The 23,718-nt window shown below is 39.5% G+C and overlaps 1 protein-coding gene across 2 annotated transcripts; it reads right to left on the minus strand.

Moving 5' to 3' along the window:
* Positions 1 to 24: 24 nt before the first annotated feature.
* On the minus strand, positions 25 to 22,557 carry LOC112500169 (protein DEHYDRATION-INDUCED 19 homolog 3). Of its 2 annotated transcripts, XM_025103507.1 has the most exons (5): positions 22,264 to 22,557; positions 22,019 to 22,161; positions 13,630 to 13,707; positions 13,102 to 13,358; positions 25 to 322 (listed from the first exon to the last, which is right to left on the minus strand). In XM_025103507.1, exons 1-5 carry the CDS (start codon positions 22,340 to 22,342, stop codon positions 220 to 222), a joined length of 660 nt encoding a protein of 219 aa, XP_024959275.1. In that variant the 5' UTR covers positions 22,343 to 22,557; the 3' UTR covers positions 25 to 219. The 2 variants fall into 2 exon arrangements, with proteins under 2 accessions (XP_024959275.1, XP_024959276.1); XM_025103508.1 differs by lacking the exon at positions 13,630 to 13,707 and having other exon boundaries at positions 13,102 to 13,349.
* Positions 22,558 to 23,718: the final 1,161 nt, after the last annotated feature.

Below are 23,718 nucleotides of genomic sequence, written 5' to 3' on the forward strand. Positions count from 1 at the left end.
AAAAAGTATGCATACCTCAAAGCATAAGCAAAAGTTGAGAACCAGTTATCATGTATTATATCACATTATGAAAAAAATGCATTTAAAAGTACAGGGAAAATACGCACACATTAAAAATAATCACATTGTGAAACAACATGGTTCTCAACCTCATTTGGTTATCCCCTACCTCCCATATATTCCGATGGATTGGATTGGATTTCATCTTGTTTGTACAAGTTATATATCATCAAGAATTGTGGACAACAACATCCCTTGCACAAATTCACATCTTCTACTCCTCTCTTCCTTGTCTTTACTTGACAATGATTCGCTCTTTTTGCTGCAGATTCAACAAACAAAACATAAAATAGCTCATATCAGGTCTTACCTATTCAAGAATAAAAATATGTATACAATCAAGCACACATACATTCATAATTACAGTACATGTATTACTCCAAGATTGACATTCTTTTGTCACTATTAAAGGGTATTTCAATCGCTTCAATTATTAACTACTTGTCCAGCTCGTTTTTTTTTAATCTCCGAAGGCCGAAAACTAAAATTATCATGAACATAACTACCGCATGCAAGATAATAATTTCTGCTACCATCATGTTTTTGTGTTCCTATATACGACTCCAAAATTCAATTCATACACAGAGAAATTAGAATCTTGTTCTCGAGAGATTCTTAATAAATGGTAGTGAAGAACATATGCCAAACACATATAGTAGTGTTTGTGTATCATCATCAATGAAGGAAACACTACAACAAAATCGAGTTTATAGCGCCCCCCACCCCCAAAAGTGTTTAAGTGTCATAATAGAGTTTCCTGACACGGGACCGAACAGTCATGTTACTCCTAATTTAGCAAGCATGGATATCTGAAGCTTACCATGGTAGTGACGCTCTCCATGTTGGTAACGGTAAGGGACTCCTTATACTTCATATTGGCTCCTCAACCATTTACTCACCACATAAACCCTTTTGTCAATCTAATATTCTTCACGTACCAGAAATCACCAAAAGTCTTCTTTTTTGTCCAGAAATTTTGTTTAGATAACAATATTTTCTTTGAATTTCACTCAACAGTTTTTGTCGTGAAGGACAAGTCTACACGCACTACCTTGCTTACGGGTCCTAGTGATAATGGTTTATACTTCATTCGTCTAGCCCAGCTCAAGTCTAGCAATAAAATCGCTTTTGCTGCTGATCGTGCATCCTCTACCATTTGGCATAGGCGGCTTGTTCGTCCACATCAGCGTCTTTTCCATTTTATGTTTTCTAGATTTTTATTCCTATAACAAATAAGACATTACCTTTTTGTACGTCTTGTCAAATGGGCAAATCACCAAAACATTCATTACCTGTTTCTTCTTTTTCGAAGTAATGAAATTTTGGATTTCGTTTATTGTGATGTCCGGAGTCCTGCACCTATTCTATCATTTGAAGGTCATCGTTACTTTATGTTATGTGTTGATCATCATTCTCGTTATATGCGGATCTATCTATTGGCTCAAAAATCAGATGTCTACAACACCTTCAAAGGTTTTCTTACCATGATCGAAAGACAATTTACTACAAAGGTCAAAAACATTCAAACTGACTAGGGTGGTGAATTTCGAAATCTCTCTCTCTTCTTCTCATCCCTTGGCATCGTTCATCGTCGTTCATGTCCTCACACCAGCGAGCAAAACGGCTTTGTGGAACGATGCAATTGACATGTTGTTGAAACCGGTCTCACTCTGCTTGCTCAATCCAGTATTCCTCAATGTTTCTTGCATTACGCCTTCGGTACAGTTGTATACCTAATCAACCGCATGCCTTCTCGAACCTCAACAAACAAATCACTATTCTAACATCTCTTCAAACGATCTCCCAATTACTCCTTTCTTCGGGTCTTCCGATTGTAAATGCTTTCCTCACCTTCGACTGTACAACCATCAAAAAATTAACTTTCAATTGACCCTTTGTGTCTTTCTTGGTTATAGTCCTTTCCATCATGGCTATCGTTGCCTTGACCTGTCGGCAAAGCGTTTATACATTGCTTATCATGTTCGCTTCAATGAAGACCACTTCCCCTTTGTTATTCCTATTGCCGCCACTTCCTCACCTACATCAGCATGTCCCTACACCTCCTCGATATCACCTCGTGTGGTAACCAACAACACTCCACCTGTCGGTCCATCTCTTGCAACAGCCGATCCGTCTAGTTCACCACATACTTTCTCGCCCATCTTGGTCTTCTCCTGAACCCACTTCCCTGATATACCATGATCCACATACCAGTGGTTCATCTCCATTATCATCCACTTCCTCCTCTCCATCACCACCATCGCCTCCGGCCCCTAGACAACGTCCCCCTAACCTCCGGTCCAACCCCAAACAACGGATTCCCTTCAATCCCTAAGCTAATCTTACCACCACCTCCATTGCACCTATTGAACCAATCTCGTTTACTGTTGCCAACAAATCTCCTGAGTGGTGTCAAGCTATGGCCTAGGAGTACTCTACTCTTGTTAAAAACGACATGTGGTCTCTAGTTCCTTGTGCTCTTTGAGAATGTAAATCTCCATGCCAAAACAGGAGGAAAGAGTATCTATAAATAAAGAACCAATTTACAAATACGACCCCATAAGAATGGAGAAATAAAACAAACTACAAAAAGTATAAATATATACAAAATGTAAAAACTAAGTGTGTCTAATATCCCCCCTCGAGCGAAACGATGGCGGACCAATGCGAAGCATATCCCGAAAGAACTCAAATTGACGACGAGGGAGACTCTTCGTGAAAATATCAGCCACTTGAAGCTTAGACAAAACAAACCGGGTATGAAGTTTATCGGATGAGACGAATTCCCGAATAAAATGATAATCAAGATCAATATGCTTAGCTCTTTTATGGAAGACTGGATTTTGTGTGAGAAAGAGTGCATTCTTATTGTCACATAAAAGAGTTGGTCGGACTGAAGGTAAAGCATGAAGTTCACGTAGTAAATGAGTGATCCATATTATTTATATAGCAGTATTAGCCATTACTCGATATTCAGATTCACAGTTGGAGTGGGAGATCGAGGGTTGTTTCTTGGCACTCCAAGAGATAAGATTTCCCCCTAGGAATATCGAGTAGCCGTATGTGGATCGCCGAGTCACAAGACACTGAACCCAGTCTGCATCAGAGTAACCAAGAATAGTCGTGGATGACAGACGAGAAACTGTGAGACCAAATGATATATTGCCCTTAATATCCCGAAGAATCCGCTTGACGTACTGATAATGAGAGTTTGTCTAGGCCTGGAGAAACTGACTAACCTGATTAACCACATATGAGATATCAGGACGTGTGATGGTCAAGTATTGAAGAGCCCCAACCAGGGAAGGATGGTGAGTAGGATCATGATATAGAGGACCGTTGGTGATAAAAAGCAGTGTTGGAAGCAAGAGGAGTGGTGACAGGTTTAGAATCAAGAAGATTTGCCTGATTTAAAATGTCGTGAGCGTACTTGGATTGACTAAGAAATAAGCTATTATCCATATAGGTTACCTCGAGCCCAAGAAAATAACTGAGTTTGCCAAGATCTTTAATAGCAAACTCCTTGTGTAATTTGGTGATGAAGGACTGAATGACATGTGCTTGATTGCCGGTTACAATCAAATCATCAACATAGACAAGTGGATATAAGGTGCAGGAATCTCGTGAACACAAACAAAGATGTATCAGCCCGGCTACAGACAAACCCGCTGTTAATAAAAAGGTACTTAGGCGATGAAACCAGGCCCTCGGAGCTTGTTTAAGGCCGTAGAGGGCTTTGTTAAGACGATACACATGATCAGGAAAATTAGGGTCCTGAAAGCCCAGCGGTTGTTCCATGTACACGAGTTCACCCAAATTGCCATGAAGAAAGGCATTATAAACATCAAGTTGGTGAAGTTTCCAGTTGTTAATAACAGTTAATGATAGAACAATGCGGACCATTGAGGCCTTGACGAGCGGGCTAAATGTTTGTGAATAGTCTAAGCCCGAAATTTGACTGAAACCTTGAGCGATGAGACGAGCCGTATGTCTCTCAATAGAGCCATCAGCATGATATTTGGTACAAAACAACCATTTGCAACCAACCACGTTGTGATGATTAGGACGAGGCACTAACGTCCAAGTGTTATTTAGGCAGAGGGCATCCACCTCTTTTTGCATAGCATTCATCCAAATTGGGTGTTTAGCAGCAGTTTTGAAGCCTTTCGGGTTGGTGGAAGCGAATAAAGCAGAGAGAAGTCCATGAGTGGTAGTGTGTGCTAAATTGGCCTGATATTTAGGTTTAAATATTCCAGCCTTGGATCTTGTCATCATTGGATGACCAGATGATTGGTTCGTTGAAACTGTACCAATAGAAGGTGTGGTATTGCCAGTTGGTTGAGAAGAAGCCGTAACAGGCTCATGCGTTGAAGCTGTCTGGGTCGGGTCGGGAACAGAATGTGATGGTTGAGCGTCTGGAATCGAGTTGGCGGTGGGAGTGGAGTGCACCGGTTCGGAAGGGATGGGCGGCGTTTGGGTATCATCACACAGCCCACAAGGATTTATAGGGGGTGGACCAGGCGGATCATGAAGGGATGGGGATGGGCCAGCATGTAGAGCAGGAGAACAAGGAGCATCATCCAAAAAAGTTGTTAAATGTAACATAGTTACTGGAGTTTGAGATGCATCTCCAGTAAATGGAAAAAAATTGTTCATCAAATTTAGCGTGCCGAGTAATATAGATGCGTGATTGTGTTTGGCTCAAGACATCGGTAACCTTTTTATTGAGAGCAATAACCGATAAAGATGCACGGGAGACTTCTTGGAGAAAGTTTGTGGTCCGCATAATCCCATAAATATGGATAAACTCGGCACCCAAAAGGACGAAAATTATCATAAGTTGGGGCCCGATTAAAGATTAGCTCAAACGGGACTTGTTTTGTAACGCCCGTGTAGGTAATCTGTTTATTACGTATACGACAGCGCTAAATGCATGCACCCAATATGAAGGAGGAACTTGGCCATTAAATAACATTGCAAGTCCAAATTCGACAATATGCCTATGTTTACGTTCCACCCGACCATTTTGTTGAGGAGTGTACGAGCATGAGATGCGGTGAAAAGCACCATTATCATCAAGCAATTTACGAACATGATGGTTTAAAAATTCAGTGCCTCCATCACTTTGAAAAACCTTTATTTTACGAGAGAATTGCGTTTGAACAAACGTTATAAACACACTTAAATATTGTATGGAAACTCGATTGGATTTTTAGTGGATAAAACCACATAAATCGAGAATAATCATCCACAAACGTAACATGGTAGTGATAATCATCAACCGAGTAGACGGGTGACGGTCCCCACAAGTCACAATGAACCAAGTCTAATATATTAAATGCTCGTTTGTTATTTTGCTCAAAAGGTAGACGGTGGGCTTTTGCTAATTGACAAGATGAGCACACAATAGGTTTTGGTAAAAGTGAAGTAACCGACAAATGGCCTATTTTATTTAAAAGGAAAATAGTAACCGCTTATGTTGCTTCGACGACGTTTCACCTTCTCTTCCCCGTCATTTCCAGTCAAGTAAAGGAGCATCCCCCTCTTCATGTCAGTCGCAAAATACATTTTGGTATGCTGGGAAGATGAAGAGATGAACTTTGGAATTCAGCAGAGCCAGTTTCCTAGTGCCATGGAAGACAAACCTTCCCCCATTGTCCATTCGAAGGGCGTACTGAACACGAACCAAATCAACTGAAAGGAGAGGAGCGACAGCTTAAGAAGACATAGCAACTGAATCATGAACAGATGGAGCAGATAGGACACTGCGCCATCAACARACATACTCGCGAAGAAAGCACCTACCCTGTTGGAACTTAACTGCCTCGATCCTCATGTTTTTGGTGACAAGACCTGGAGATATCAGAGGTGAGAATGCTGACAACCTTTTTTTTAGTGCCAACAAAGTGCATGTGTTGTTGGTTAATGGCGGAAAGGAACCTACCGATTCTGCTCCCTACTAAAGGAGATTGAAAGGCAAGAAGGAGTGTTCAAGCTGTAGATGGTTTCCAGCCTGATCCGCGTAGACCAAGGGCGAACACTCATCGTTTATGGCTCAGTACTATGGCCCCGACTCTGTTTATCTATCCCTTTCCGGACCCGAGGTATTAACATGACATTGAGCATGAAATGCTTTGGCTAATTCAACATCCGAACCAGGAGCACAGATGGCATAAGTAGCAAGATGAGGGCAAGCATTAGCGTAATGAYCGTCTTTTCGGCATAATTGACAATGAGGGGGACGATGCCCACACCCCCTACCACCACGAGAAGACCGACCACCATGACCCCGGTTGGGTTTAGTTTGGCTTATTTGGGCACCAAAGACCACAGGCGGTGTTACGGATCCATGGAGAGATCGAAGAAATAGTTCACGTCCTTCAGCTTGAGTAAGAAGATCCCGATAGTTGTGAGGGGTTCTAGAGGCCCTAATGGCAGTGGAGAACGATTCGAATGAAGCCCCACGTCCACATAAAAACCAATGAACTTTATCAGATTCGTCCCCTGGTGTCCAATAGCCGCTAATTGGTCACATATGGATTTAAATTTACGTCCAAAATCAACAACAATAGACGTACCTTTAGAGATTTGTCGTAGTTGATCATGTAGATTTTGAATCCGTTCCACCAAAGAATTGTTGTACGCAGCCTCTAAAGCAACCAAAATTTGTCGGGCAGTAAAAAGGCCAACAATCTCAGAGAAGGCTTCTTCAATAAGAGACGCCTGAAGGAGAACCACGGTTCGTTGGTCAGCCAAAATCCATGCCATATAAGCAGGATTTGGAGTTGATTTTCCATTGGTGACAATCTCAAGCGGCGGTGCACCGAAAGTACCATCAACATGGGGAAGCAAATTCTGAGAAGCTAGAAGAGGGAGTAATTGATGCTTCCATAGTAGATAATTCGAGGAGGTTAACCGATTGGTGATCAGATGCATGATAGTATTCATGGGAAGGATTGTATCTGAGAAGAAGAGGATGATGCAGCCATGGAAGGAGGGGAAAAGACGAAACAGATGGGAGGGAGGGAGAGGAAAGAGAATCGGCTGGAGAAGGGGAAGAGAGAAGGTCAGAAACGAGTGTACACTAATACCATGAGAATGTAAATCTCCATGCCAAAACAGGATAAAGAACCAATTTACAAATACAACCCCATAATAATGGAGAAATACAACAAACTATAGAAAGTATAAATATATACAAAATATAAAAACTAAGTGTGTCTAATACTCTTGATACTAATGTTGTAGATTGTAAGTGGGTTTCTAGGATAAAATGGGATAAGACATGTGTCATTACTCGTTGTAAAGCAAAACTCATTGCAAAAGGTATTCGGCAACAACATGACATTGATTTTCACAAAACCTTCAGTCCTGTCAAGACCACTACCATCAGGGTTGTTTTATCACTTGTGGTTTCTCAAAAATGGTCGCTTAGGCAACTTGATGTTCAAAATGCTTTTCTTCATGGCCACCTTACTGAAACAGTCTATATGAAGCAGCCTCCAGACTTTATTGACCCATAACAATCAAATCATGTTTTCTACTCCACAAGTCCATTTACGGCTTCAAGCCTCGAGCTTGGTTTCACCGCCTTTCCAAGCCTCTTCATACCCTTGGCTTTGTAGGCTCAAAGACTGATCCTTCATTGTTCATTTCCAGTCATATTGGCACTCTTTTATACATCTTAGTGTATGTTGACGACATCATCATCACGGGAAACAATATTGTTGTTATCGACGCCATCTTTCAACAATTGGGCTCAGCTTTTGCGATAAAGGATCTAGGCCCTCTAAACTACTTCTTGGGTATTGAGATCGTCCCTCAAGGACCAGACATCATTTCTAAATAAAAAAGAGGTACATTTTGGAGGTCTTACAACTAGCAGGCTTCTCAAACTCTAAGCTCATGCCTTCCTCATGACATCATCCTGTTCGCTATCTTTAGTTGACAGTCCTGCTCTTTCTGACCCAGTTAAATACAAATAGGTCATTGTTGCTCTTTAATATGTTACTTTTTATCGGCCAGATATCGCTTTTGCAGTTAATAAAGTGTGTTAATTCATGCATGCCCATACTGAATCACATTAGTATTCGGTCAAACGGATTCTACGCCATCTTTGGGGCACCGTTGACTGTGGCTTACTCATTCGTCAGGCATCTACTTTATCTCTCAAAGCCTTCTCTGGTGCTGATCAGTCTCTCCAAGCCTTCTCTGATGTTGATTGGGTCGGGTGTCTAGATGATCGTCGGTCCACGGGGGGATTTGCCATCTATTTAGGTTATAACTTGTATCTTGGACCGCTGGCAAACAACGCATTGTTTCTCGATCCTCTACTGAGTCGGAATACAAAGCTCTGGCTGATACTATAGCTAAACTTACCTGGCTTCAAGCTCTCCTTCGTGAACTTGGCGTTCATTCCCCATCAGCTCCTATCTTGTGGTGTGACAATCTAGGTGCAACCAATCTATCAACCAACCTGGTCTTTCATGCATGAACAGAACATGTGGAAGTTGATTTTCATTTTGTCAGAGAAAAGGTTGCTCAAGGAGACCTTCGTGTACAATTCATTTCCACAAAAGAGCATATTGCTAATATTTTCACGAAGTCGTTGCCGACTCCTAGATTTATATTCTTACGATCCAAGCTACAGGTCGTTACTCGTCCTTAACTTGTGGGGGGGGGGATTAGATTGAATCTACTTAAGTGTAATTAGTATAATGTAAAGGGTACTCCTATCTAATTAGTATCTCTATATATATATATACTGATTGCAATTAAGTTACATATGAAATCAATACACAAAACCCTTTTGGTTGTGTGATTACAAGGTACAACCTACCTAAATCCTTAAGCTATGTTTCGCAAACTAGTTGAGCAGATAAGTTACATGACAATGTAAAACTATATGTTAAAAAATTACTCAATTCTAACATAAGGGATATAATTTGAAGGGAAAAAACCCTTGGAACTTATTATTCTTTTATCAGGTTCAAAGATTTGTTAGGTTTTTTCTTGATCTCTTTTTCATTTTGGTGTTAAGGTTTGGATTTGGGTGGATTAAAGTTGAGTTTTGTTTATTAGAGTTTGGATTTGTGTTGATTTAGGTTTATTTTTTGTGATTAGGATGCGGATTTGGTGTGTGTGACCGGACATGGTATAGTGACMAGAGAAGATGACCGGAAAAGAAAGACTAACCAGAGATGGTGTAGTGATCGGGGAAGATTATCAGAAAAGGGAGGCTAGCCGGAGACTGGAAATGTGTTTTTTGTTATTTTTATTATTAAATGCTTGTACAACAAAAAGATATTACCGAAACTAGTAAAATGACCAAATTATCCCTTACTTAACTCTTTTAACTGAGTTAGGACAAAGGGACCTAATCCATAACAAAATTAAAACCACAATAACCATACTTGTAAATATTTCATTGGGGGGATCTGATCCACAATTTGCATGGGACAAAATCTATAATTTACTCTATATGGTAAATGACTATCATAAAATACCATAGAATAATGACAAATAAAGAGAATCTTGAGTATCATAAGTCAATATTATCAGTAATTTGTAAAAATAACAAGGAGTAGTTTTGGCTTGGAAATTGGCCAAATAAGGAAATGTTACCATTAATATGGGACAAAAGGAGAGTATTGTTTTTCATGGCATTAGCCCGTCCTGTAACCTATCTATCCTCAAGTAGTTTGAAAAAGAAAGAAAGAGTAGGTACGGAGAAACATCTAAGGAAAAACACACATCTCATCCACGCTAGCTACAAGTCCTTACACCTATTTTGCTATCCTAGTCACGTGTCTCCGGAAACTCTTATCTCATAAATGTTTAAGGCCACCACGTCCATCCTTGCTCCCTACACCTTTTACACTCCTTACCAATGTTGATATCATTCTCATGTGAATATGTCCAAACCACTGACATATGTTATCTCTCAATTTATCTGTGATAGACCTAACTCCCAACTCTCCCGAAAAACCTTGTTTGGTGTCCTATCTAACATGGTCCGACCATAGGTCCATCCATCTAAGCATTCTCATTTTAGCAACTTCCAACTTTTCTCATGGGCCTTCCTTGTCACCCAACACTTTGACCCATCCAACATAGTTGGTCTGATGGTTGCCTTGTATGACCTTACATAGCACCCTAGTGGCAGCTCTCCACTTTAGCCACCTACCTTTAATGGAATGCATTACGTCATCCTCGACCTCCCCCTTTGTCTAAATCCTTTTGAGGTACTTTCTGCCGCCAACGTTGAATTATACCCTGTTCCCCAAGAAAATTGCAATGTTTTAGACTCTAAGCATTGTTTCCTATGCTAATTCACTGAGAAAAGTAGCAACTCCCGCTGCCTCCCTCTCTCTTTTTCCCTTGTGTCGTCAGATGGATGGCGAAAATAACTACATCATCTCTCCCTATGTCTCCATCCTCTACTAAGACTAGCTCATTCACACCCTAAATACACCTTATGCTTAGTCTTGACGCCTCTGCTCCTAGCTTTTGCCAGCCTTTATATTCCAATCTCTCCTTCTCTAGTATCTAACCTCATGTACATCTCCTCATATGCCTTAGCCTATGCTTTTCTTGCTTTGCCTCCTTGTACAATTCCTTTACCCTACTATTTTCCTCATCCTCCCGTTGTCATCAACTCCTAAAATGCATTTTTTTATCTTAACCTTCACTTGTATGTATGTTCCACCACCAAGACTTCTTGTGGTCCCTAGACCTCCGTGACAACAATCCTAGTGACTCTACTCCATTTGCTTGGCGTCCTCCGCTTGTCCTTTACTCGCCTCCAAGATGACCTTCTCCCTGAAAACCTCAGTTATTGTCCCTTTCACAGTTTCCCACAAGATCCTTGGTCTAGCCTCTCTCGCTCACTCTACACACCTTTCCTTGCTTATAATTCCATTACCAACAATCAATGTTGTGAAGAACATGCCTCCCCCAAGCTTTGTAGTCTCGGCCATGCATGACGAGGTAATCAATTTGTGTCCCCCCCCCCCTCCCAATTCCTTTTAGGTAATCACATGCTCCTCCAACTTACTAAAACAGGAGTCAGACACAAACAACTTCATTCACGACCTCGGTATACACTTTATGAAGTTGTTTAATGGCCCTACATTTCCTTCTAACCAAATTAAGGTGATAGCTTTGCTCATACACCTTTCTGGCTTTCACAATTTAGCATCCAACTATGAAGTACAACCCTTCTTCTACCAACTTTTATGTTTGAATTTACTAGTCCATGTCATGTGTGGCAACAGGAATCGATGTACAAAAATATTTTCTTTCTAAATCCTTCTAAAGTTAGTCATGCATTTTGATGTTGGAATACAGAAGTGAGATATTCTTCCTTCTAAAACTCTCCCTGATAAATGGCAAGTGATTACAAAATCCTGTAGAAAAAGGCTTCGAGCTTCTATAAAGCTTGATATGCTCCCTCCATTTACGCGATACACTCCCCAAAAGAATAAGATGGCGGCTAGAAAAAACTATCCCAGTCTCCCTCAAACCAATAAAAGAATAAGATGCTTCCACACTCCATTTTATTTTTATTCAGTATGCATATCCCAATCCAATTTTGATTGTTTAAGAATCACTACAAGAAAATTGGGTTTATAGGATGCCTAAGCATTCAACAATAACATGTCCTATCTAAAAGTGTTACAATAAGTTTATAAAATGTTTTTGGCGTCGTAACATGTATTTTAGGACTTCTTTAAAAAAAAGTGTCGTGTTAGCTATATTTTATAGGACACTTTTAGGAAGTGTCCTATAAACCCATATTTTTGTAGGACATTTGTGTTTATAAGACCTTTTTTCAAATAGTGTCTGATAAAATAATTAATACTTTAAAAGGTCCTAAAAAACTTGTTACAACGGCTAAAAGTGTTCTATAAACTTATTGCAACACTTTTAGATATGACACTTTATTTTTTAATCCTATAAACTTAAGTCCTATAAAGCACTCTATCAAGACACGTAAACACTTTCCGCATCCTATAAACTCAATTTATTTGTAGTGAATTAACAATTGATACAAGAGGGATCCAGTGAAACAATGAGTCCACCATCAATCACTATAAGTCATATGCTACTAAGATTGGATTAGGACAAATACCCCCAATTAAATGATCATCCATTACAAACAAATTGACATTGATCAGATTACTGCTACATATTTTGTTTTGAGAAAATACATCAAACATCTAACGGGACTATAATCAAAAAGAGTACCATGCCTAACAGAATAATAATGAACATGCTTATATAACATTTTTATAGTTTTAGGAGTGTAAATTTTCACAATTTTCAACAGTTAAAAGTACCAAGATTATGCAGATTGGTAGATTTTCTCTTGTCAATCCTCCAAAAATTTAGACGTCTACACCCTACAGACTTTTTTAACCATCGGGTTCATTGACGAGACATTCAACTGAACCTACCTGTTCAAGTTTTCTTTGAAAAATGTGCTAAATTGTTCAAATCATTGTACTTTTAAGAAGTTAATATCATGAACTTCAATTCAAAGTAGAACATGATGTACGAACCGCTAAATACAAGCCTCATAAAAAGGGACCAGTTTGGATACAAGCCATTCAGTACTACACCCCGCTAGATGTTATTATCTTGTCGATAATGAACTCAGATAATGGTGCTTCTGGTTCTAAGGAACACACCAGCTATAAAAAGAAGACGACGAAGAACCAGTTATCTTGTTTTACGTGAAACGTCTGGGGAGGCATAAAAGCATTACAAATCATAATGGACCCTTATGGCACAAGTAGTTCATAGGTCAAAAGTCCATAAATAAGTTTACCATTGAAGAAAGAAAAAGGAGTTTATGATGAACATCCACGTTTTAGATCATATATTTTGTTTTCTTTCTCAAAATCCAATCTAACATTTGTTGGTTTGGAACAACAGCTTATAGAGTAGTTGTAAGCAATTATAGAGTATTAGCAGCCACGGAATCCATAAGACATGCACTTTTCTGTATCAGTCTAAAAAAGGTATACAGTATAATACCTGTGGGGAAGATTCTTGATTGTACTTTTCTTGACAACGGTTGGTTCTACTAAGGACTTGGATGAATTGATCACAAGATCATCACCCATTGGTGAAATAAATGATGACAACAATGGATCAGGTGCTGCATTGGCTGACGAAACTATATAGGAGGAACCTCCAGAATTGGACTGCAAATTTCCTTCTCTAAGTTCCCTCCTCAACAACGAGAGCATCGATATTGAACCACCTCTGCAAGATTTCCTCTTCTGTTGCATGTAAGTATTGGTTAAGGAATTCATGCAGATTGCTACTACCCAATATAAATATATTTACAATTTGTGGTGACCTTTAGCATCCCTCGAATTTGGGATGATGTTGCTTTGATGTTGGTGGAGTTCAATGATAAGATAATACCATTAAAAGTTTAAGACTCAAAAGCAACTTCACAACCAAAAACTTAAAATACAGCATAACAGGAATGGTCAGCAATAGAAACAAATGCTCAACTTCTAAGACCTGAAAACTTCAGATTGAAAGCAAGGATATCTTAAATATGTTTCCATGATGTAAAGCTATATGAGCTACCATGTCTACTCCGACCCTCATAGCACAAACCGGACAAATCTGCAAAATCAAAATTTTGACTCATTAAAGGAACCCCTATAATTTTGAACATCAGCTGCTAATTAAAGATCAGAAAATCATAGGACTTTGACATATCAGAGTTACCAAACAAAACGAGCTATATATCCCCCACTCTGAGGGGGTGCGGGGTATGATTTACGACAAAGCTATATATGAATAAGCAATAAAAATAAAAATAGAAGCAAGTTCAAGAAAAACATAACAGTAATGAAACTACACACCCATAGTCTAACTTAGGGGTTTGGTAACCTAACTAGCGACTAACTAAACTCTATCCCCTACCCTATACCTCCAGCTCCTTTCCCCCCGTCTATGCTAGCTACAGATCCACACCCTTAATCAGCTACCCTAGTCCATCTCCAAGAGCTCTTATTAGAGCTCATGTCCTTGGAAATACCTAAAGCCGCCATGTCCAATCTAGTTGCTCATCCTACGTCCTCCTCGGCCTTACCCCCCTCCCCCTCCTCGCCTTCTAAACCGTCATACTTTCTATACTCCTCACTGGCACTGCCATTAACACAATTTAGCTTCTTACTAAGATATTTACATAAATCTCCGAAATTCAAATCATAATTAATAAAGCTAACTTCACTACCCCAATAATCCTGAAGATTCAGCTGCTATTACTTATCAGAAAGCATATGCCTTTGATTAATTTTACCACACTAAACCAAACCAAACAAGTCTGTTATATCTCACTCAAAAGCAGTTCTAGGAGGGTAGGGTATACCCGATCACCGGGACCAAGAGGTTGTTTCCATGAATACCCCCGGCTTGTGCATGAAACCAAGGTGTGTGCAAGCAGGCAATTAGATAGGTAATATAACAGTTAGAGCCTGTTTGGTAGCGGCTTAAGGAGCTTAATGAAGGCTTCAGCTTATTCACTCAGCTGTCTAAGGGTGTTTGGTAGTGGCTTAATCAAATAGATGGTGACTTAATCTCTAAGCTTGAGGGAGGAAGCTTTATGGAGACAGACATTTTATTCCCACCTATACCCTTCCCAAAAACCCTCGCTCAGCCCTAAATTCTCTCAAAAAGAAACGACAGCTTTGCTTCGCTAAGAAACGATCTGTTCCTGAGAACCCTCACCAGCTTCCTCTTGCAATCGGAGCTGCTCCGGCCGGCGATTACAAAGCTGCTCCTCGCTGGCGATTTCAGATATGCGTTCCTTCATTCCATCGTAAAGTAAACTTGCTTCAAGAGATGTGTGCAAATATTGGATTATTTGGCGTAGTGGTGAGGTCCAAGAGATGTTTGATAAAATTGATTTTGCTTTTTAGTTTTTTGGTTTTGGGTATTGAAATTACTTGATTCAATTGGTTCAACTTCACGTCTTCACCTATATGTATTATTGGTTCCATTGCTCAAGTTGTGTGCAAATATTGGTTTATTTGGCGTAGTGGTGAGGTCGAAGAGATGTTTGATAAAGTTTTTTCATCCTAAAAACTGTTTAAATTGATAGTGTTATAAGGTTTTTCATCTAATTTGTGAATGGGTGGAGAAATAAAAGGTTAGCAAGTGTGGATGGGCGAAGAAAGAAAGCGAGGGAGTTGCATATTGGTTCTCTTGCTCTGCTTTTGTTCCTCCATTAACAACAACACATCAACGACCCTTTTCTTATTGGTTCTCTTGGATTGATCATTGATGATAAAATTGATTTTGGTTTTTACTTTTTTGGTTTTGGGTAGTTGATCTCTCTTTGCCTTTGAAATTATTTGATTCAATTGGTTCAACTTCACGTCTTCACCTATATGTATTATTGGTTCCATTGCTCAAGTTGTGTGCAAATATTGGTTTATTTGGCGTAGTGGTGAGGCTCAAAAGATGTATGATAAAGTTTTTTCATCCTAAAAACTGTTTAACTTGATAGTGTCATCGTTTAGAATAAACCATTCAGCTTATTTATCAAACTGTTATGTTAATATGTGCTTAATATACAATGAGGGGTAAAATAGCATTTCTGACATTCAGACCGTTTATTCAGCACAACAAACAAACAACAAGATATTGAGACAGATAGATTAATCCATACAGTCAGCTTTATCCATACAGGACTTGATGAAAAACCAACCAAACAGCCCCTTAATCGGAAAATATAACAGGTAGAACAATGGTTCAATAGTGCACAGGTAGACAGGGTAATCGGGTAAGACATGCAAAGCAAGAAGAAAATGAATGTACATAGAAAATTAAACATGTAGGTAAGACTATTAGAAAGACGAGTAAGAAACACAGTCACTTGGATTGTGAAATGATGTATAAAAGTCTCAACCCGACCAACCCAACCCGCACGGTTTGAGTTGGGTTGGGTTGCACTTTTGTTTGGGTTGGTTGGGTTGGATTGAGATTTTTCAAACCGTAAAACATTGGGTTAGGTAGTTCAAATGCCTTCAACCCGGCCAACCCAACCCCTGTGAAGGCCTAGACACACCAGTAGCCGCTCTCCACTTTAGCTATCCCGCATTTATGTGATATGCATGCAGTACGTCTTCTGCACTCGCACCCTCCCTCTGAATCAATGAGCCTAGATAATTCAAACTATTGGGTTACCCTATGCTCCCCAAAGCTTACTTTCATACCCTCATCAATGCGTTCCTTGTTGAAGCTACACCATAGGTGTTCAGTCTTAGACAGCCTAATGTGCAAACCTGATGATTCTGAAGCTCCCCTCCACTGCTCTAACTTACCATTCACCTCACTCTTAGACTCTGTTATGAATGCAATGTCGTCAGTAAATAACATACATTGGGGAATACTATCCTGAATATCTAGTGTAATCTCATCCGAAATCATGACAAAGAGGAACGGGCTTACTGCAGACCCCTAATGCAAATTTAATTCTACTAGACAAAAGCCTCACCTACTAGGTCCTAGCACAAGTGCTCTTTTTTTGCTAGGTATTTGACCAAATAAGATCGTCCAGTTCCTATAGAACCTATCACTAAAATACCCCTAGAGAGGGATAAGGCTAAGCGGAGCGAAAAGGGTTTTCCATGAGATGGGAAATGAAAACTATTAGCCCCACACGAAGTTTGTGAATAAGTGATTGTCTGATAATGAGCAAGGAATATCCGTTTTTCTGCTAAAGAGGATGTATTGAACTCATAATTTATTAGATACTTTTTATGAATGTCAACTAAGTATTGTAAGTAAATTGCTCCCGGTTGTTCAATCATTTGATAACCAGAGTCATTCTTTGATAAATGATCACTATAAGTCAGACTCAATAAAATTTGATCAATCCCTTTTTCTGTCGTTAAGGTGGAGAACTGAACGAAGAATTATCTTCTTTCATCATCAATTGAATCACTGTTTGCAACCCAGGATTCTATTTTATCATCAATCCAGTCCCCGTTCACGTTAACGTACATATCTTGAATTGCCCACATCCACGAAACCTCTCTAGCCTCCAAGCTCCTCCAATTCCTGCAACGTGGAACACTATCGTAGGCTTTCTTTATATCTATGAACACCATATGTAGGTCTCTACTCTGCTCTTTATACTTCTCCATCAGTTGACTAAGACTATGTTGCTCATCGCGCCACTATAACAGTTAGCGTTCTGGGGCAAATAGCGGTCCCATGGTTAGCGGCGCTGTTGACCACTAGATGACCGCATAAACGCTATATGTAAATTGGTTGTTTTGATGTTGAGCAACAACCATCTTGTGGGCTTTTATTTTAGAGTTTGAACCTTGCTTTGGTTTTATTTTAGTCCAACAATATCAAGACTTCATCGGTGAATGATTTAGCGATTTGTTTATGTGAAACTTGCCTTGTTTAAGTTTATGTTTTGGTGTTGAAATTATATATTTATTGAATATATATAATATGTTAAGTTATGCATATATATAATTCTAGTTACTATATGAACCGCTATTTCTGGACCAATATACCACCGCTTTACCATCGTGATAACCACTATTTCAAATGACGGTCTTAACCATGATTTTACCATTGTAACAAAACAGGTATAAGATGGACTGCGTTAGTTGTAGACCTCACTGGCATGAACCCGAATTGATTTTCCGTAACATGTGTCTTGCAACGAACCCTAACCTCAATCATTCTCACCTAAATTTTCATGTTATGACTCAATAGCTTAATACCTCTACAATACAGCAACTCTGAGCATCTCCTATGTCCTTATATAGCGGCACTACCACACTAAAAGTCTCCACCCTGAAGGTATTTTGGTTGTTTTGAAAAATGACAGTTTTTTGTTGGCTAATGCACGCCCATCTCCCCCAAAACCTACCATATCTCAATGGAGGCATCCCTTACTTCCCCTCCCACCGGTAATATGACTGCGGAAACTACAGTTGCAAGTCAATTGCAAACCTAGAACACTCTCCTTGCCCCCTCCCTCTCCCTATACTCCTTAAACAACCCATTAAAGTATTTACCCCGTCTCTCCTTGATGTCCTTGTCTTTCACTTAAATGCCCCCGTTCTCATCCTTAATATACCTTACAGTTCCTATGTCTCGATGCCTCTGCTCCCTAGCCTTTGCCAGTTTGTAAATACCTATCTCCCCCTCCTTTGGTATCCAAATGCCTATACAAATCTTAATAAGCATTATCCTTTGTCTTAGCCACTGCCTTTTTGGCCTCTCATCTAGCTTTTTTATACAAGCTCCTCACCTTACTCCTCTCCTCGGCTTCCCCTACATGCTAAAAGATCCTTAAAACACTAAAGTTTAGCATGAACCTTCGTTTGAACCTCAATGCTCCACCATCATGGTTCTAATGGTATGGGCCATCCTATCTATATGTAGTTGGCATCCTCCAATTGCCCATTCTCAATTTCTAAGGCGACCTTTTCGTTGAAAAATTCCTTTGCCAGGCCCCTTGGGTTTTTTTTAGAGGATTCTTGGTCTCATCTACCTTGATCGCTCCCTCACTTTCTCAATCTGCCTCAGACAAAAGATCCATAGCCAACAAACGATGTTGAGACGCGCAAAACGACATTCCCTGAAATCCCGTCTATGCAAATACTCCTGCTCCTATAGGTAAATAGATGCTCATCTCGCTTCCTAAGACATGACTTTGCTATCACCATATCGTGTGTTATCGTGAACTCTAAAAGTGAAAGACCCTCGTCATTCCAAGCGCCAAAACCAAAGCCCCCGTAGGTACCTAAATACTCATTTGCCCCTTCCCTGATGTGTTGGTTGAAGTCACCGCATATATATAAGTGCTGGTCGACAGCATGCCTCTCAGCAACTCATCTAATCCTTCCCAAAAACTTGACTTTTCCGATTCCCCCAGCCCCATCTACGGCACATAAGCACGAACAAAGTTAACCAACTCTGCCCCAAGCTCCCTATCATTACTCATAGCGGTATGATCCTATCAATACACCACTGCATCTCCACTACGTTCTTCTGAAGCTCCAAAGTCAACATATTCCCCGCATCATTTCTTGAGTTTCCTAGTCTTGAATATCATAGCTTGCACCCATTACATTCCCTTCCCTAGTCCACATCCCCTTCCACTAGGCATGGGAATTGGCTCCGACCCGTCGAGGAACCAATCCACTCGCCCCGGTCGGGGACGGGGATCCTTTTGGCTCAAACCAGGGATGGGGACGGGAGGGATGGGTATCGCACTTCGCGCGTTGCCCCGTACCCGTATATATATTAATTAATAAATCATATTATATATTATTTATTTCTATTAAATTGGTAAATGTTAATTCTATTTCAATATATTTGGATATCACTAGATGTGGTTTTGGATTTTATTTTCGATACGTTTTGGTTCATGTGACATTAATTTTTTTTAGATTAAATTCAACTTCTTTTGGTTTTTGATTTATTAATTATTATATGATGATGTATATTTTTTGTATTAAATTAAATTCCTTTTGATTTTAGGTTTATCGGAAAAATGTGAGATTTGAACATGTGTGGTGTCTCACACATTTGATTTAAAAAAAAAAACTTACAAGAACAGAAAAAAATCCTGGTTCCCCGTTGGGGATCCCCTTTCCCTGTTGGGGACGGGGATGGGGATGTGATCAAATTCCCCGGCGGGGATGGGGACAGGGACAAAGATGGGGGATTGGGTACGGGGACGAGGATTAGGGTCTCCGCGCCATTACCATGCCTACCTTCCACTTAGTTTCTTTTATACAAATGACATCAAATTTTCTCTTTCTTAGCACATCTACCAACTCTAAAAGCTTGCCACCCAAAATTCCTACATTCCAGGTACCTATTCTCACCTTAAAGTCCAGCAGCACCTTCCTAGCCCTCCCCCTAGCCCCTCTCATCCCTCCCCGATCTTCCGTAACTAGACATGACCTCAAGCTATCATCAACTCCACAATCTTCGGTGAACCATAAACATAAGCAAGCGGATAAGTATAAATAGATCAACATAATTAACGTAAACAACTAGGCAATTAAAAATAACAATAACACTTAACAAACTAATAAAACTAGAGGTAATCGAGAAAAAGCAAAAGGTAATAAATTGATAAAACTATAGTTGACCAAGAAAAACCCCACGATATATGTAAGTACAGGGGAATTAAAACACACAATATATGCAATTATAAAGGGCTTAAAACACAATAGATGTAATCTAAAAGACAATTTAACTTCTACAAAGTAAGCACAATAGGTAATGTAATATGCAACAATAAGAAGATTGATATCTTAGTTTAATAAACTATTTTATAAACACTTTGACTAACACCTTAAAACGATCCTCACCAATTGTCAACAATTTATCACCTGCATTTAAAATCAGGTCAAGTTCTAATTGTTCAAGTAACACATGCACAACAAGAAGTAAATACAAGGCAGAATAGTGATACACGATCTATTAGGTTGCGTTTGGTACATGGAATAGGACGGGATAGGACAAAATTCATTGTCCCACATTTGGCGCAACATGGGATAGGGACAAGGAATCAAGGACGGGATGGGACAAGGTGGGACAAAAAAGACTTTATTTTGTTCCACCGATTTGGGACAAAAATGAAACAGAAACTAAAAAATCACTAATATACCCTCATCTGATATAACCTTAAAGTGTTCTTTATTTTAATGGTCACTGTTGTCCATCGTCATTGCCGCCACCACCACCGGCAGCCACCATCGACCAATGTTGGCCACCTCCACTACTACAAACCTCCTCCACCACCTCCACAACCACCGTCGACCAACTCCACCATAACCTCCATCAGCCACCACTACCACATCAACCTTCAACACGTTGGCCACAACTAACTCATCCACCATTGTGTCGCCACCACCACTGTCGACCATCTTCACATCCTCCACAGTCACCATCGTCCACCAGCCACCATCGACTCTATCTCCACCACCACTGTAGTTGTAACCTCCATCCCACCTCTTTTCCTCCAGTTTTACATCCTCCACAGTCACCATTGTCCACCACCATCGTCGGGTAACAATTACCACCATCGTCGGCTAACAATTACCACCATCGTCGGCTAACAATTACTACCACCACATCAGCCACAACTACCTCCTCCATCACTACTGACCCCACACTACCACTATCCATGTGTACAAAAATACGATAAACAATTAAACAATAACATGATCTATCAACACACTAATCCTCTTAACAAAATATTTACATACAAGATTCGTAGATCTCAATCATTAACCGCAAAGCTAACTTAGATACCATGTTGAATATTTTTGGGTGACACCAACAAACACACAGACCAGAAACGGTCTTTGTATGGGTGTGGGCCACCTTAGAAGCTAGTTGGTTCACGGCTGAGGTCTCGTTCGGGGTGTGGACGGGATAAACTTGGGTTTAGCGCTCATTTGAGTGTGTGAGATCATTTAGGGTGAAGCAAATACACTTTGGGTGATATCTCCTCACCAAATCCAAGAAAATAGGTGATTCTAGCTTGCATTTGTCAAGTGTAATCGTTTGGGTAAGCTTTCTTGTAACCTATCTACACCTTTGAAGTAATATTATTATACATCATCTAGGGGTCGGGAGGACGTAAGCGGTTGTAAGACTGTAGAACCTTGTTATATCTTTGTGTTGTGGTTGTTTTATGTTGATTACTTGTTTATTTTGTCGTGACACATCATGTATTGTTTGTTGATCCGAATTGTTTCCCCATTTTGGTTGTTGGGTGTTTTGCACACATTTTGACCTAGATTTTGGGGACTCGTGTTTGTTTTTTCTTTGGCTTTAAAATCCCAGCATACCAGCCATCCATAACATAATCATATGTTTGCAAAAAAAAACATCTCAAACCATTAACTAAGATAAACTCTTTGATTATGCATACCCCATTCTTTGCCTCCACAGGATGTTCCTCGCTGATATGACAACACAAACATGTTATATCAAAATAACCGCCGCAAAACGAGCATTGAATTTCCTCCCTGATATCATCATCCACCTCAATGTCCTCGAACCCCATGAACGTGTCTGCATCAAATTATTTTGATTTCAGTTAATTTTAGGGCTAACATGCGTGAATCGAAATACATAAAAGCATATAATGAGGGGTTAAAAGAATAAAGGTTTTACCAGATGATCGTGATTGAAGAGCATGTTGATAACGCCTTGATGTTGAAGACAGACGAGCGATCCAAGAGTCAGCGTCCATTTTCGACGCTCGATTGAATCAAAGATGTTTAAAGTTGTGAAAGAAATGAATTAGGTTTTTGGAGTTGCGAGATTCTTTGATTCAGGGGAAAATATGATGAACCCTAGATTTCAGATGAAGGGTAAACAGATGCAGCGGTTTGGGTGGTTTTCATTTGAGAGAGATTTGTATGGTGGTTTCTACAAGAAAGTGGAATAGAGGAAACGGCAACTACACATCTTTTTAGAGAAATAAAGCCGTTAATACCGTTTACATCGGTTAATAATCATCCATGTTACAGCATTGGCGATGGTTCGAAGTATTTATCCATTTCACCTCACATTTTCACTAAACAAAAACCATCAACTCTTTTAAAAGTGTTTTTTATATTTTTAATTTATTTTTAATACATATATAAATCTTTGAACGATTAACATACCTCGAACTTTTGAATGTCAAGTCATTTTTCAAGTTATTGCTCCAATAGTTAACCTTTTAATTAATTGGTTCATAACCTTTTTAATCAAGTCTTTAGTTTTTACCACCGGAGATGCTCTTAATGATTCTCACCCTTTCTTGAACTATTTTTTTTTCTGAAAGGTCTTTCTTGAACTATTTCAAAGACGGTACTTGTAAAAAGTTAACCAACTTCTATACTGAGACGTACTTGTGGCAAATACTTTGTATGTTTAGTAAATTACATTTTTATTCCTTGTGGTTGATACTTACTATCAAGTCTGATTTTATTTTAAATTGACTATATTTTTAATCATTGTGGTTGTCGTTTTGTTGCGTTTTTAGTCCCTTCAACTAACTTTTGTTAAGAAAATCTGTTAAGTCTAGGGCTTTTTGGTCATTCTATTTTTTTTTACATTTTTCATTCATTTAGTATTATATTATATTTAATACTTATTAATATATATGTATTTCCATCCCCCATCAAAATGTTTTCCCCCTGAACTAAGAAAATCCTTTGGTGGCCCTCACTACAAAGCCTTTGATACTCTTCACCTTCAAACCCTTCCGCACCCACCCAACAAACCCTCGGCAAAGCTCTATGCAAACCCTTTGGCTACTTGAGACTGCTCGCAATTGCAAACACTCTCGCCTTTTTTCACCTTTTCCTTTTTATGTTCCTGTTCCTTTCCCATCTCCATAAATACTTCAGAGTGACCAAAGCCAAATATTATTGTCACCATAACTGATTCGATTTGTGAACAATATTATGTATTTTCTCTAGGTCTTTTCTCTATCACCAACGAGTGGTTCGATTTGTTGTCTCTTACACTTATCTTTTGGCATCTATATTTGGGTTTTGGATTTTTATTTTTTGAAGACCCCTAGCTAACACCTACCTACCATTTGCAGGATTCTAACATTGAACTTGAGTATCATGA

Source organism: Cynara cardunculus, assembly GCF_001531365.2.
Source record: "Cynara cardunculus var. scolymus isolate 2C chromosome LG 17, CcrdV1, whole genome shotgun sequence".
In the NCBI taxonomy this organism is placed as follows: domain Eukaryota; kingdom Viridiplantae; phylum Streptophyta; class Magnoliopsida; order Asterales; family Asteraceae; genus Cynara; species Cynara cardunculus.